This window comes from Bos taurus, chromosome 24 (genome assembly GCF_002263795.3).
Source record: "Bos taurus isolate L1 Dominette 01449 registration number 42190680 breed Hereford chromosome 24, ARS-UCD2.0, whole genome shotgun sequence".
Taxonomy (NCBI): Eukaryota; Metazoa; Chordata; class Mammalia; order Artiodactyla; family Bovidae; genus Bos; species Bos taurus.
The window spans coordinates 43484488-43500334 of record NC_037351.1 but is presented as its reverse complement, the minus strand read 5'-3'; the positions used below and the strand labels follow the sequence as shown (position 1 = coordinate 43500334).

At 41.6% G+C, this 15847-nt stretch overlaps 1 protein-coding gene across 3 annotated transcripts; it reads left to right on the top strand.

The window, feature by feature from the left end:
• The first annotated feature begins 11 nt into the window (after positions 1 to 11).
• On the top strand, positions 12 to 13630 carry FAM210A (family with sequence similarity 210 member A). Of its 3 annotated transcripts, none has more exons than NM_001435206.1 (5): positions 12 to 206; positions 655 to 847; positions 5874 to 6390; positions 10238 to 10349; positions 12433 to 13630. In NM_001435206.1, the coding sequence occupies exons 3-5, from the start codon at positions 5915 to 5917 to the stop codon at positions 12664 to 12666; spliced, it is 822 nt and encodes a 273-aa protein (NP_001422135.1). In that variant the 5' UTR covers positions 12 to 206; positions 655 to 847; positions 5874 to 5914; the 3' UTR covers positions 12667 to 13630. The 3 variants fall into 3 exon arrangements, with proteins under 3 accessions (NP_001422135.1, XP_005224212.1, NP_001422134.1); XM_005224155.5 differs by having other exon boundaries at positions 380 to 847; positions 12433 to 13616; NM_001435205.1 differs by lacking the exon at positions 655 to 847.
• Positions 13631 to 15847: the final 2217 nt, after the last annotated feature.

Genomic DNA, 15847 nt, shown 5'->3' with positions numbered 1-15847 from the left:
CGAGTCCCGGCGTGCCGCGCGCGGCGTGCGGAGGGCGACGGCTCGAAGGGACGCAAGAGCCTGGTTGGAGGGACGGCGTGGCGGGCGGGTGGGAGGCTGGTCGCCTGAGCCCAGGGCTTCCGGCGGCCAGACTCACGTTCTGCTGGTCGCTCTGCGGAGTGACGCGGAGGTGTCTCCGAGCGGCTCCTCCGGGCTCAGGTCCTGAGGTAACGGGGGTCGAGGCCTCTGGGGGAGGGGCGGTCGGCGGGGCCTCCTTAGCGTGGTGCGCGGCGCGAGCGCCCCTGGGCGGACAGAGGTCACCCCGCCCTTCGCAGTGGGCCGGTGTCCTGCTAACCCTGTCCGTGGGGCGGTTTTTCAGCCTTTGGCTTGCCCTTCCTAGGACGCCGGTCGGGAGGGGCCGGGAGCCCCCGAGCTCGGACTTGCCTCGGAAGCGCGCGGCGTCCTGCTTCTCGCTGCCTCGCGGGTCGCTCCATTCCGCCGCACTTGGAAGTTCGACCAGACCTCCCTCGAGAGGGCTGTGCTCAGTCAGCCTCTGGAGGAGCGCGACAGCCCATACATGTTTTTGAGAAACGCTTCAGTGATAGTGTCTGTTGGCTGGACTTTGGTATGGGGTGGTTGGGGAGTCAACTCATTTGGTTCATCCTTCCCCCCCAGATTTCCACCCCAGTGTCTCTCGTTCCTGCTTTCCACCCTCTACGCTAGGGTCAAAACTGTGCCTGTGGACTAAGATGGTTGACGCGTTGCGCCTCAGCACTTCCTACCGAGATGGTGTAAAGACGTGATCAGAAATATGTCTTCGATTCTTCGTTACCAAACTTGAGCCCTTTAAAAGCAGCTGTGGAAACAGGTGTGCTGGCCTGCATACCTGTCAGTAGGCGCAGTTACAGCAGCCGGTAGACTTCGCTTGGGGGAAAGCAAGCAGTGTCTGCAGCATGTACTTTAGAATCCAGTCACTTCTAAACTGTGGGCTTTAACCTTTCTGAGGTTGTTGACTATAAACTTTGGCCCAAGAACGAAGCCTGTTTTTAACAAATGAGGATGAGCCATCAATTTCAGATGACTGTATTTTATTATATGCAGTGAGCTAAGTTGAGAATTAACTTCAGTTCATTTTTTTTCGAAGTTGTTTTTATTATTGTACTGATGCATGCATCTTTTAGATCATTACTATCCTCATATCACAAGGTTACTTTGAGTATGTTTGAAAATACTCCATGCATAAAAAATAGACAGTGATCCTTCCAAGAAAGTTTAAGCATCAAACCTAAAAATTCAACTAAACATCTTGTTTATTTTTCTACACATAAATTAGTGGCCTGCCACCGCTGACATCTGTAAAAAATCACTATGACAAACAAAATGTGTCTTTTCTTGCCTGGAGAACTCCATGGACAGAGGAGCCTGGCCTACACTCAAAGGAGTCACAAAGAATCTGACAGGACTGAGCAACTAACACTTTCACTTTTTCACTTAAACTGTGATTTAAAAGTACTTGTTACTTTGCACAACACATTGGGGAAATAGGTTTTTCCACATGGCATATTCTTATTTTGATCCTTATTTTATAGTAGATTTTTTGCCCTCCACCTCAAGTTCATTTGCTCTCCAGGTAAAGCAAAGGTATAGTGCTGGAGATTGTGCTATCTACATACTCATGCATTTAGAACTGGGTAATTATGTATCCATATTTGCTGGTTCTGATGCTTAAGTTTATTAAGAGAGTTGCTACTGTAATTTTACAGAAAATGAGTCTAATTTTGACTTAAGAAATTTTCTCATAAGATTAAAAGCCTCCTAACTGTATTATCCTGGAGAAGGCAATGGCACCCCACTCCAGTACTCTTGCCTGGAAAATCCCATGGACAGAGGAGCCTAGTGGGCTGCAATCCATGGGGTCCCTAAGAGTTGGACACGACTCAGCAACTTCACTTTCACTTTTCCCTTTCATGCATTGGAGAAGGAAATGGCAACCCACTCCAGTGTTCTTGCCTGGAGAATCCCAGGGATGGGGAAGCCTGGTGGGCTGCCGTCTGTGGGGCCGCACGGAGTCGGACACGACTGAAGCGACTTAGCAGCAGCAGCAACTATATTATCCAGACTCCACCATGAATTGTTGTGCATAAGATATATAGGGGCCTACCTGGTGGCTCAGATGACAGAGATACTGCCTGCAATGCAGGAGACCTGGGTTCAATTCCTGGGTTGGGAAGATCCCCATGGAGAATGCAATGGCTACCCACTCTAGTATTCCTGCCTGGAGAATTCCATGGACAGAGGAGCCTGGCAGGATACAGTTCATGGGGTCACAAAGTCGAACACAACTGAGCGACTCACGTTTCACCCTAAGGTGAAGGGCTCTGGGTATTTATGGGATAAAGAATAAAGAAGTAGGGCACTCTGAGATGGCAGGAGGAGTGTAGAGAAAGGTGACTGGAAAGTGGTGTAAGGCAGGATATAGGTGAAATGAATTTAACGATTACTCATTGGTTTCAAGAACAGGAAGAACTCGAGGATAGTAGAGATGGAGGGAGTAAATTATTGTTTAGTCAATAAGTCATGTCTGACTCTCTTGTGACCCCGTGGATTGCAGCCCACCAGGCTTCTCTATCCATGGGATTTCCCAGGCAAGAATACTGGAATGGGCTGCCATTTCCTACTCCAGGGAGGGAGTAAATGAGCTAAATAAAACCATTGATGTTATTTTTCCCCACTATTGCCTGAGTAATAACTGCTTTTCTGGAAATTGAGTTAAAAGAGTAATAGCTGATAGTCTAGTAGTACCTTTTACTACCTTTATATATTCGAATTCATTTTTAACTTGTACACGATACAGTGGGATTGTTGTTATTATTTTGTTTTATAGATGAGTGGTAAGTAACTTTCCCAAGGTCATGCAGCTGGGAAGTAGTAGTGGGCTAGGTTTTGGATCCAAGCAGCCTGACTCCAAAGACCATGGTTTGTGCATGCTCAGTCTTGTTCCACTCTTTGCGACCCTATGGACTGAAACCCGACAGGCTCCTCTGTTCATGGGATTTTCCAGGCAAGAATACTGGAGTGGATTGCCCTTTCCTTCTCCAGGGGATCTTCCAGACACAGGGATGGAACCAGGGTCTCTTGCAACTCCTGCCTTAGCAGGCAGATTCTTTTATCACTGAGCCACGTGGAAAGCCCAGAGACTGTACTGTGCTAATGAAACAGTGCCTATTTAAGGCCAGACTGAGAACTGGAAGTTACCTGGCACATAGTAGATTTTCAGAAAATGTTTTGATATTTCTTACTGCTTGGGTTATTATGTTCAGAGAGAAAACAGCTGGATAAATGTCTTGCTAGCATGTGAACTCTAGCAAGACAGTGATCATCATTTTGTTCAGTGATTTAACCCAGGTGCCTTGAACATAGTGGGATGGTTATGGATGAATGAATCACCTAGAAAGATTTTTCAAAATCTCATTTTTTTTGAAAGGACATACAGGATTTATTTCAACCCATTTATAAGATTTCTTTATGTGCTGTTTTGATTATTTGGTCCATTCACCCAGACTGGTTTGGAATTCTCCTGTTTTGTATTAGACTTTCGTCCTTTGAGAGAAAAATGAAGTGGTAACTTGTAATCTTTCTGGTCAAAGGCAAGCAACAAATTCCATAGATACAATCCCTTAAAGTGAGAGCACTCAGAGGTGTGTAATTTTAAGGTGTCATTTCTATTGTAGGGTTGAATATCACATTTTTTGAAACATAAAAATTGTTTTTAAAATGTAGATACAATGTTACAGTTTCCCTGGAATGATAGATACTATTCTTGGAGGTAGGAAAAAGAGGTGGTTGTAGAAGGTATGTTTCTCTAAACAGTTTTGGAAGAACTGTTCATTCCTCCAGTTCACTCAACCAAAGTGTCCCTATTGAAATTGTATTGCCTTTTTTTGAGCACATAAGATATCATTGTTTAAAAGGTTTTTACTGTAGTAGAAAGTAAAGATTTGGTTGAGAAATCTATAAGCTTGTATGTGTGGTGAGTAGCTTCGTCAACTAAACCTGGCTATGGATGGCTTCCCTGGTAGTTCATTAATAAAGAATCTGCCTGCTAAGGCAGGTAGACGTGGCTTTGATCCCTGGGTCAGAAGATCCCCTGGAGAAGAAAATGGCAAGCCAATATTCTTGCCGGGAAAAATCCCGTGAACAGAGAAGCCTGGTGGTCACAGAGAGTTGGACAAGACTGAGCAACTTAACAAGAGATCTGGCTATCAGTTCAGTTCAGTCACTCAGTCGTGTCCGACTCTTTGCAACTCCACGGACAGCAGCACACCAGGCCTCCCTGTCCATTACCTACTCCTGGAGCTTACTCAGACTCATGTCCATAGAGTCAGTAATGCCATCCAGCCATCTCATCCTCTGTCATCCCCTTCTCCTGCCTTCAATCTTTCCCAGCATCAGGGTCTTTTCCAGTGAGTCAGTTCTTTGCATCAGGTGTCCAGAGTATTGGAGTTTCAGCTTCAGCATCAGTCCTTCCAATGAATATTCAGGACTGATTTCCTTTAGGATGGACTGGTTGGATCTCCTTGCAGTCCAAGGGACTCACAGTTCAGTCTAAATTTCAAACTGAGGCATCTCAAGAAGAAAAAAAAAAATCTCAAGACTGTGGCATCAGTTCTTGTCTGAGTTTCTAGCCTGCAAATCTACCCTACACATATCAAATGTGTAGCCCCCACAGTTGTGTGAGCTAGTTCCTTAACATAAACATGTATCTATTTAAACAACCTTATAATAGATACCCAATAGATAGAAATATCTATCTAGATAGAGATAAGCCAAAAAATAGGTGCGTGCCTGTTAAGTCGCTTCAGTCATGTCTGACTCTGTGTAACCCTATGGACTGTAGCCTACCAGGTTTCTCTGCCCATGGGATTCTCCAGGCAAGAATATTGGACTGGGTTGCCATTTCCTCCTTTAGGGGACCTTCCCAACCCAGGAATCGAACCTGCATCTCTGTGTCTCCTGCATTGGCAGGCAGGTTCTTTACCACTAGCGCCACCTGGGAAGCCCTATAGAGATAGGTAGATAAACATCTGTTTTTTCCTGTTGTTTCAATATCTCTGGAGAACGTTTCTGATTCATATTTTGGTACTAAGAGTGATTCTAAAGGAACAGAATTGTAAGGATGAATTTTCTGAATTGGTTATGGTGTTCCTGGAATTGGTGCTCTAATCTGATTATAGACTTAAAAGCACTCTTCACTATTTTCAGTGGTAAAGAAGGCACTGTAGCCCATGATGTGATGTGACAATAGAGATATGCAAGATATCACCACTGGATACCACTACTCAGATACTTAACAAAAGACCAGGTTCTGGATGACCATGTATTAGAAGATTTAAAGCATTTTTGCCAAATAAACAAGTATAATGAGACTGATTGGTTATTCTGTTTTCAGAGAAGGGAGATGTGGAGAGTGATGAATTCAGGTCTTGAAATTCCCATCTCAAGTCCAGTCTAAGAGATAATTGCACAGAATTATGACCCCAAAACATTACAGCCCAACTCTTTAACTTCCAGATCTGATTTTCCTGTTATATTACACTACTGGTTTGTAGAATGAGAGAAGCCCTGCAGGTATCCCTTTTGTAGCAATAAAACAGCCCTGAAACCTTACCCTTCATGATGTCTGCTGCCGTGGTTTACTGTATCATATTTAAATGATGTGTTTTAATGAAATTTTAAAATTGTGGTATATTAGAACTATATACCTTAACATTAATTTCTGTGGATTTGGTAACAGTGTCTGTCTTTTAACTTCCTAATAGTTAACAATTTATGTTTAAGTGGATTGGTTTACAATGGAAATCTATGTACAATCTAATTTTTTTTTTTTAATCTAGTGTCTATAGAAGCTGAGGTCCATCAATCTCCATTCTTCAAAATGCAATGGAATGTACCAAAGACTGTATTCCGACTGGCACATAGGACGTGCATGGAACCACATAAAGCCGGTCTTTTGGGACACTGTCAAAACATGAAGGGACCATTACTTTTGTATACCTTGGAATCCAGAGTGGTTGTGGTACAAGGCCCTCAGAAACGGTGGCTGCACTTACCCACTGCCCAGTGTGTTGCAAAGGAAAGGAAGCCATTCACTGCTGTTCAATCCCAACCAGGGGTCTTTCATCATAAACAGTGGGAGCAGGATATCTTATCCAAGAGAGTTCTGTCATCCAGTGCCACGTCCTCAGGACCTCCCTCCGAAAAAAAAGAAGACCCTGATCCGTTACAAGACAGATCTATTAGTCTTTATCAACGATTTAAGAAAACATTTAGACAGTATGGAAAAGTTTTGATTCCAGTGCATCTAATAACTTCTGCTGTTTGGTTTGGAACATTTTACTATGCAGCCATGAAGTAAGTTTCTGCTTGATTGAGCCTGTTTTATCAGAATGTTAATTATACTAATGAAAGCCTTTAAATAGTTTTTTAAATGCTTTAATGTCTTTAACTGATAGAGGATGACTTTTTCATAGCTGTTTTCCACATTTTAATAACAATAGCTAACATTTGCTTACTATGTACAGCAGATATTATACTAAAATTTTTGTTAACTGTATCATCTTATTTAATTCTCAGAGCAACCATATGAAATAGGTAATGTAATTATACCCATCTTATTAAGTAGAGAGCAGATTAAACAAGAATAAGTCAAAATAACTTAGTTTTTCCCCAAAATAACTCAGTCTGATTTCAAATCTTAATCACTGTGCTTATGTCCCATCAGCATCTAGGATAGCACAGAAATAAAATAACCGATTCCAGAAATTTGACAGCACCATAAGTTAGCTTTGTATTTAAATAAGATATTGCTAAAAGTGCTAATCACTGTGAAAAGAACTTATTTTGCCACATGTATGATTTTGGTTGGAAATTAGTAAGATTTTTACAAAGCCTGACTTGTATCTGTTGTAGACACAAAAATGAACAAGTTATAGACTTATACCTTAATGTTACATCTGATGAATGTCAAGGTAAAGTCTTTTGTTCTGATCGGAAGTTGATTTGTTGTGCACTTAAAACATAGAATTTCTAAATATACCTTTCTTGATAAACACTGTTCCTTTCTTTTAAAGTGAGTTGTGTTATTCACATTGTTGTAGGAGCAGGAGTTTCACGTACAAGCCAGATTCCCTATGATTTCCAGTTTGTTTCTGCCACCAGCAGAACTGGGTGTGCCAGCGTGTGCCTGTTCCCTGAGTGCTGTGTGGCTTTTCTTGCTGTGGCCTGGGTGTGACCAAGCGGGCAGCGTGCTCATCATCTGCAGGCGACGAGATGCACAGTGAAGACCATTTTGATGTTTTCGGGAACTCCCCTAGTGGGTTTAGAATTATTCTATACTTTCCAAAAGACTGCTGATTTTCAGTTTTGGGTTATATTTAATGTTTGATAGGTATTAAGTATTATAAAGCTCACTTGTTGGAAAGAGCTTATCCTTTACTAAATTAAAAGATGATGGAATGGAGACTCTTCTTAGGAAACACAAGTCTAGAAATGTTTCTTTGCCAGTGTTCTAAAAAGGATTATTTTTAATCTGTGTGATGCTATTTTGTTTCTTTTCGTATCTTTCTGTGCGTTTCTGTTCTTGTTACTCAGTTACTTCCTTCTTCATTGTGTATCATTTTCTTTAACAGTTGTTCCTTTCTTTGCAGAGATTTTGTATGTGCATTTTATGGAGTTACCTTTTTGTTTATTAATGACATTTTCTGGACATGTGTAATATAGAAATCTTCAGAACTGCATGTAGTTTTTTAATGGAGCCTAAAATTGTGTACCATTTTACATAAAAATTTCATAGGCATTCATTTCTTCTATTTAATGAATGGCTTTCTACATACCAAATTTTCTTTTTGGAGCCATTGAGAATTTTTCTGATTTGGTTTTGTGACTGATGATGAGTTTCTTCCTTGTTTCTTTTGCCTTCCCTACGTTGCTTTTAATAAGCATTCAGCCTCCTGACCTGAGGGGGAGAAATTTAATTAATTGAATATGAGATTCTTATTTGGACTATTAAGAGTACTTTTTTCCATTTATTTTTCCTTGCTTTCAGTAAAGAAGTTCTATAACCAAAAAATTAGACCCTGAAATAATCTAGTGATGTTCATTTATTAGGCTTTAAAGTCCTATCCCTCATCCATCACCACCTACCTTTGGCTTTCTGTCAGCATGGAAATTTGTTTGCCAGACCCAGCTCTATTGCCCAGCCATGACTGCTGGTCCAGTTCTGTTACAGCATCACATAGCTCAGTTACATTAGGTAGGATGTGTTGCTTTCCAGAACAGCCCTTAATGTTTTTGTTAGATCCTTAACACTTGAGAAATTAAGTCAGTTTGTTCTAAGGGAAGTCATACTTAGAAAATATTAGTGTATGTTTGAATGGCAGTAAATCTTAACTGTGTAATCTTTGAGATGATTTTATTGTAATGTTGGAGTTGTGTTAAATACAGGTTTTCGATTCAGCCAACTAGATGCTGGGTTTATCTGATTTGATTTTAGCTGATCAAAAAGTTCTCTGATCTCCTAGTATTATATTGTGAGATCAGAGAGGGACAACTTTTCCCAGTTAAACAAATTAATTTTTAATGTTAAAAATAAACTAGGAGATTACAACCAGTATAATAATAATGAATCCAGGCTGTTCCCTTTCTTTATTATAAAGAGCAAGAATACTTGTACAGAGGAGTAACCTGTAGACCAGACCTTAACCACAAGTCAGACTCACATCAGGGATGGGACTGACTGATCCTGGGGCTCCTGCTGTGATGCTCTGACGGCGCAGAATCAGCTCTGCAGCTTTCTTGTCAGGAAACATTTACCCCAAATCTAATCATGAGCAAACAATCAGACAAATTCAAGTTGGGGGGCTGTTCTACCACATGAATGGCCCAGGAGCTTCAAAAGTCTCAGCGTCAAAAAAAGACACCCTGCCTTCCTTCTCAACAGAATATGCTGGGTAGCACTTCTGGAGAAAAACTGGAAAACACGGAGAAGATAGTGATAAGGGACATGGGACAATACAGGGAATTTTAACATTAAATAATGTACTGTTGTATTAACTATATACTATCCTATATGTTAAGTTTCCTGTGATGATTGTGCTTATGAAGGAGAAGCACAGAATGAGAACCTTGTCATTTAAGGGTGAAAGCAGAACATCTGCAAAACTACTGGGTTGATCAGAAAGTTTGGGTTTTCTGCAATGTTTTGGAAACATTTGGCTAACCCAGTACGGATAATGAGGGAGAGAGCAGGAGAGCACAAATATGTCAGCGTGGCAAACTCAACACTCAGGGAAACTAAAAAGCAATTAGGGTTTACCAGCTAGATTAGCAGAGAAGGCAATGGCACTCCACTCCAGTACTCTTGCCTGGAAAATCCCACGGACCGAGGAGCCTGGTGGGCTGCAGTCCATGGGGTTGCTAAGAGTCAGACACGACTGAGCAACTTCACTTTCACTTTTCACTTTCATGCATTGGAGAAGGACATGGCAACCCACTCCAGTGTTCTTGCCTGGAGAATCCCAGGGACGGGGGAGCCTGGTGGGCTGCCGTCTATGGGGTCGCACAGAGTTGGACACGACTGAAGCGACTTAGCAGCAGCAGCAGCTGCAGCTAGATTAGAAACTATATCTGCCTTCTCTCCCTCCCTTCAAAAATTTCTTGCAGTTTATGGTAATTGCTTCTTCAGGTGCCTTCTGAGCCTGATATTAGAAGCATCTTTTTAGAATCATTGAAGTTTTATCAAACCCATAGAATCATTTATTCTTTGCATAATAACACAGTAAGTGATGTTATTAATATCCCTTGCTTTTATGGTAATAGTGTAGTTTGACATGTAATTTTAGAGATGAAAATTAGGTCTTAAAAGTTTGAGTTGGATCATTCTAAGGAACTAAAGATTCCAAGATCAGGTGAATGATTCTCATCCTTTTTTCTCAGGTTACCTAGTGCTATTAATTTTGCTCTGATAAATGATTCTATTTTTTCAGTGTGCTAATGAGGGATGTCCATGAGCAGGAGCTGTGAACAGTGGGATGCTGGTGTTCATGCACGTTGTTCCTTTAGAGTGAAGTTAGAGTGTGCTTGGTGATGCAGAACTGACTTTTAAACAAAAATTTGGTTTTGATGTTTTCAGGTAATCTTTTGAAAATAATTACCCCCAAAAGTTTATATACATATAAATTACTTTCTGTTTCTTTCTTAGAGGAGTGAATGTCGTTCCTTTTCTAGAACTTATTGGGTTACCTGACAGTATAGTGAACATTCTGAAAAATTCCCAGAGTGGAAATGCACTAACAGCATATGCCCTGTTTAAGGTAGGTACTGCTGTGGGTGGATGGCGCCTCACACTGAACCTTCCTAACACTCCCTGCCTGTTCCCAGGCTTACCTTTATAACTTAGTGTATTTCATCTCTTATATGTCTATTGACTAAAAGTAAAATATACATTTTTTAAGGGTAAATAAAATGATGGCTAAGGAAGAAGAGCCCTAAGAATACGTAGGTTGTTCACAGCCTTCTGTGCTGAGACACATGTGAGACTAATGAATTCCTAGCAAGCAGGTCATCTCTGACATTTCTCCTACTGATAGTACATTAATTTTCCTTAATCAGAGATCCATATGCCATCTGACATATTAGTGAAATTTAGCATTTATTTTACTGTTTATAATAGTTCATCTTCCTAGAAAGTAAAATAGTAAAGTTTAAATCAAACTGATTTCTGTGATAAACCTTAGACTTAGTTGTTGATGTTACATATATTTCATTTGTTCATTGTCTTTACAACTGTTGTCTAGATTCAGACAATGACATCTTTGTAAATAGTTTTTATACTTGTGGTTATTTTGGAAGACTCATTGTAAATTGTGGAGTTTAGCTATATTAATGTAGTTTTTCTCAACTGAAAAAAATTATGAGGTTCTTTGTAGCTTTATTCTAAGAAACCAGGTAGAAAACATTGGGAAACTAGATGTTAATTTATCTTTGTTATAAAAATACGTAGAATTATAGGTTTATAGTAGTACTTTAATCCTCATTAAAGTCCTCTGAAATACTGGACTTCTTATATGATAATTTTGACTATAGGCCTAAAGCTTAATTGCTGAGTTTTTCAACATTAAAACTTATTGAATTCATAAATTATCAATTTATGAATTTGCAGTTTGTGTAGTTTAACCTTAATAAATCTAGCTGTCCTGATGGTTTAAACCATGTCCCTAATTATAACTGTTTCTTATCCCATACTCTCGTATCACAGCCTGTGTGTGTCTTCTTTTCTGAATGTCTGTTGTCTTTGCTCATGAGTGCCTAGGGGTTCAGAGTTCTGTCTTCTTGTGCTGCGTTTCCCGTGCTGGTGCTGTGCTCTGAAGGAGCATCAGTGCTCAGTGCCTGCTGGTCTGCTTAGAATTGAAACACGAGGCTGGCACGAAGGTGGGCTGATGTCAGCAGTGGCTCTACTCAACGTTCCTCTGGGAGGAGGGAGGTGTGAATTGTCCACTTGGGGTTTCCTGTAACCTGACTTCTCAGGTAGAACAGCAGATAGGGAGGATCCTTGCCTCAGAATGTGATGCAGCCCCTGCTGTTACAGTTCTCCCTTTGAACCAATTAGTCTACTAGTTAGTTCGGGACTAACCTCTGGTCAGTTGACCTGTACTTGTCTCCTGCATGTGTGCCATTTTACCATTTGTTCGCCTCACAAAGTTCCTGGTTGGGATTCCAGACTCAGTGTGGACTGTAATGATAAAGTATCATAAAGCCTGGAGAAGTTAAAGAAAAGAGATTTACAAGTGAAACTAAACTCCATGAAGAACAAACATTTGGCTCGTGTTTGCCCCTCAGTTTGGTATAGTGTGTGCAGGTTGATAGGGTTTCTGAGAACGGAAATGCATATGCCTTTGTTGTCGGAGGGTCCTGAGCTCTCACTGATTTCCGGGCTTCTGCCCCTAGGTTCATTAGCATGTGGGGTACAAACTGTGGTGCTGCTACTGTGTATGTTCTCTGATCCTAGGTCAGTGTCTAGGTGACAGATACTTATGGAATGTTAGGAGGGAAAACCATATAGCATGTAACTGTTTTAGCCTTGTGAAGCAATAAAGTAATTGATAGTTATTACCAAGAGTTTTAATTTTACACTATTTTTGCTTATGTGTGCTCAGTAGTGTCCGACTCTTTGCGACCCCATGGACTGTGTGGCCCGCCAGGCACCTCTGTCCATGGGATTGTCTCAGCAAGAATACTGGAGTGGGTTGCCATTTCCTCCTCCAGGGGATCTTCCTGACACAGAGATGTGGAACCGGCGTCACCTGCATTGCAGGCGGAGTCTTTACCACTGAGCCAGCCAGTTTTTGCTTAAGATGGTAGTTATAATCAGTACTAAACTGTCTCGTTTTCCTGCAGATTGCAACGCCTGCACGGTACACTGTAACTCTGGGGGGGACCTCCTTCACTGTGAAGTATCTGCGTAGCCGGGGCTACATGTCGACACCACCCCCCGTGAAGGAGTACCTGCAAGACAAGATGGAGGAAACAAAGGAGCTCCTCACAGAGAAGATGGAAGAGACAAAGGACAGACTCACTGAAAAACTGCAAGAAACCAAAGGAAAGGTTTCTCTTAAGAAAAAAGTGGAATAGGGTGCCTTATATACCAGGTTTTAGACAGTTCTTGCACTTGAACCTTTGGAGACTATGGACAAAGGTACATGCTCTTGATTTTTTTTGTTGTTAACAGCCTAAATATAGCAGTTCTCTTGAGTTAAAGAACTGAGATAACTTTAAACATTACTAGAGAAAAAATGAACCCAGTATAAGAATTTCATGGCAGTAGCAGCATTAAGCAGTGGTCCATGTCTTCAGTCATCCTTGCTTTGGACTTAGTTGCAGCTGCTGACTCCTTGAATAGCTGGTGTGTGGCTGTAAGCAGATTTAACACTGGATCTTCATCTTTATTATTCACTGAGGCTTTAACTGTGTTCAGTTCTCATTGTGGAGACAAAGGATTATCATCAGAACTGCCTGTGAATAAGAGGATATGTAGTCCTTCTGTGAAGACTATATAATGGTTACATACCAGTTAAAATGTAGACTTCAAATGAAGAAAACTGAATGAAAGTTGAGTCATATATATGTAAATAAGATGTATGGTTACATGTAAATGAAAAATCGACCCTTTAAAAATGACTTTTACCTGAAGCTTGTCATAATCAAATTTTTAAGCAAATCTGTGTGGCCATAGCACTTTGTCACCCAGCACATAAAACTCTTGTTATTCCTACATCATGTCCTCTCCAGCTGATCTCTCAGAGGAAAAGAGGAATCATTATACCTGAAGTTTATAGTGGGGATCAAATGCCCACAGCAGTGCCTGGAGCTTGTGTTCTTAGCAGTGCAGTTCTGGGAGGGTGGGGCCTTCATGTCCCTGCCGTCTGGTCTCCACCTGCCAGAGTCGGGCTTGATTCTATCATGGAGTACCATTTAAGATTATAAATGCTGTTTGCTCCTTGCATTGAAACATTCTTACTTGAATATTTTAATTAATTTTTTTTAAATAGCAAAGCTATCATTAAAACCAGCTTGAAATGAAATTCAGTCATGGTCAGATGTGACAGAGTGAGTGTGATTCCTTTTGCTCTGACTGCCTTTACTCCAGTTCTAACCTTAGAATTGAAAGTGGGAACGGCCTCTTTATAGCTTGTCTGTTGTGAGTGATCTGATTCAGTAAGAGGATGCCAGAGGGATTGCCAGAAATAGTCCCACAGGCATCACCGTCACTTCGTATGCCAGAGTGGCCAAATTTAGAGAATATTTTGAAGGGAAAAAATGTTTACATTTGATATGTCTCTTGTGTTGGATATGCTGTGGTGACTCTTCTTGGTGGGGGAGGGCAGAGTATGAAGGGGCAGAACTCACTCTGCCATACGCAGGGTTCATCAGGCAGGATGGTTTATCTGCTAATGCAGATCAAATGTGTGATTCCAAATTGACAGCCCTTTTTCAAATCCAGACACAGTGAACCTGTTTTAACTTATTAAATAATTCACATCTTCTGAATGTTAAATGCTGAGATAGATATTAACAAATTTCTTGTTTATTTTTAGTCACTGAGACTGCCTGGTTTAAAATCATGTGTTAAATGAAACTTTTTTTTTACTTTTCACGTTGCATAGGGCATGTTTTCCAATGAGGATAAATCATGGGTCTAAGAAGCTGTGTTTCCACCTTTGGTTCAGTCCAGTGGAGATCTGCTGCCATCCAGTCTCATAACTCTGTTGTGTTTATTCAATTACAGAAAGTGAGACACTGGGGAATGCTTTGAAATTCTCTAGTAAAATGTTCTCTGAAGGTGTAAGAAGTTCTTTTATCATATTTGGTATCAGGAATACTTGATCTTGTCAAACACTGCTGCTCTCATCTTGCCAACCTAGTCCTTAAGGAAAGCTACAGAGAGCCTAAAGGGGGACCCCTGGAGTGTCTATGTGGAGTGTTTGTAGCAGGCCAGTAGCACATAGTGGGCACTGAGTTAAATTATCCAGAGTGTGTATGTGTGGTAAGTATCACGACCCATTTCATTTACAGTAAGCCTTAAACTTGCTGTGTCTGGTGTGTGCATCTGTTTTTAAATAGGATTGCTAACAAGGTAAAGAGGGAGTCATAGCTGAGACTTAACATCTACAAAATGGAAAAAAGTGCTCAAAAAATTAACAATTGAAATGAAAAACAGATTAGGTTAAAAAGAGAGAGAGACCATTCAAGGAAAATAGTGAAACAACCTTTTAAAGTATCAAAACAGTTTTTTTTTGTTTTTTTTTTTTTTTACTGAATCAACATTCTGCATGTAGCAGGGTGCTGTTTGCAGCTCCCAACAAAGGGAAAAGAGTACATGTATTAAGGTCACCTTCCTGCCACTAGTGAAAATAATGACTATGCCTTCAAATACAGTCTTTAGTTTGTTTTCGAATCTACCTTCTATTTATTTACGGACAGAAGATGTTACTGTAGTCCTTTATGCTCCAGTAAGATATGGAGCTATTGGCTGTCTCATTTCAGTGATAAAGTGTCTGTTCCAAGGCCACTGTGAGTGGATCGCTGAAGGTTCTTTTTCAAAGATGTCTCCCAAAGGTTCAGTGAGAGGGCTGCCTGAATTGCTAGTCCATTTGCTTAGCAGTTGGCAGCTCTGCTGTTTCACAAACGATCCAATGCACAGAAGTCAGTCCAAGAAAGCCAGAGACTGGGGAGTGGGGGTGGGTCTGGGGTCCAGTGCCGCCCCCAAAGTGCAGTGGGAGCTCCCACATGTGGGGGGGAGTGGGGGGAAGGAGCCCATTCCCCACCAAGGAGGGAGGTGTTGGGCTCTGTCACATCTTGTGCCGAGTGTAGCCCAAGTGGAAAATGGCAGGTCCAGACCTTGGCATTTCCGTCCCTGGCCGGGCAGCAAGCAGTACCTGGGCTTTGGAGAACCCACGTGGGGTTCCTTGGCCTCCAGTGCTTCAGCTCCAGCCCGACAGACAGCTCCTGGACCCCCAGCAGCTTCCCAGCCTCTTGTCTGCTTTAGGCCTGGGGCTTCTGTAATCTTCAGGGTCTTGCAATGCATAGCCAGCCAGGGCTGCAGGAAAGGTCCCACAGGCCCCTGACGATGGAGATCAGCGTCCTGCCTGCTGCCCTCCAGCACAGCCTCTTGTTCCTCAGGGCTACACAGAGCCCTGCTGCCTAGGTGGACACCAGGGACCCACACTGACTGTCTCCTGCCACCCCCGGAGCAGCTCAAGGTAACCTCCCTGCACCCGGACCTTAGACCCAGGCAACCACACATAGAAATGGG

Coding starts and splice junctions, on each gene's coding strand:
- FAM210A (NM_001435205.1), top strand. CDS start 5,915: ATGCAATGGAATGTACCAAAGACTGTATTCCGACTGGCACATAGGACG. Junction 6,391..10,237: donor TTTTACTATGCAGCCATGAA/GTAAGTTTCTGC, acceptor TTTCTTTCTTAG/AGGAGTGAATGTCGTTCCTT. Junction 10,350..12,432: donor CAGCATATGCCCTGTTTAAG/GTAGGTACTGCT, acceptor GTTTTCCTGCAG/ATTGCAACGCCTGCACGGTA.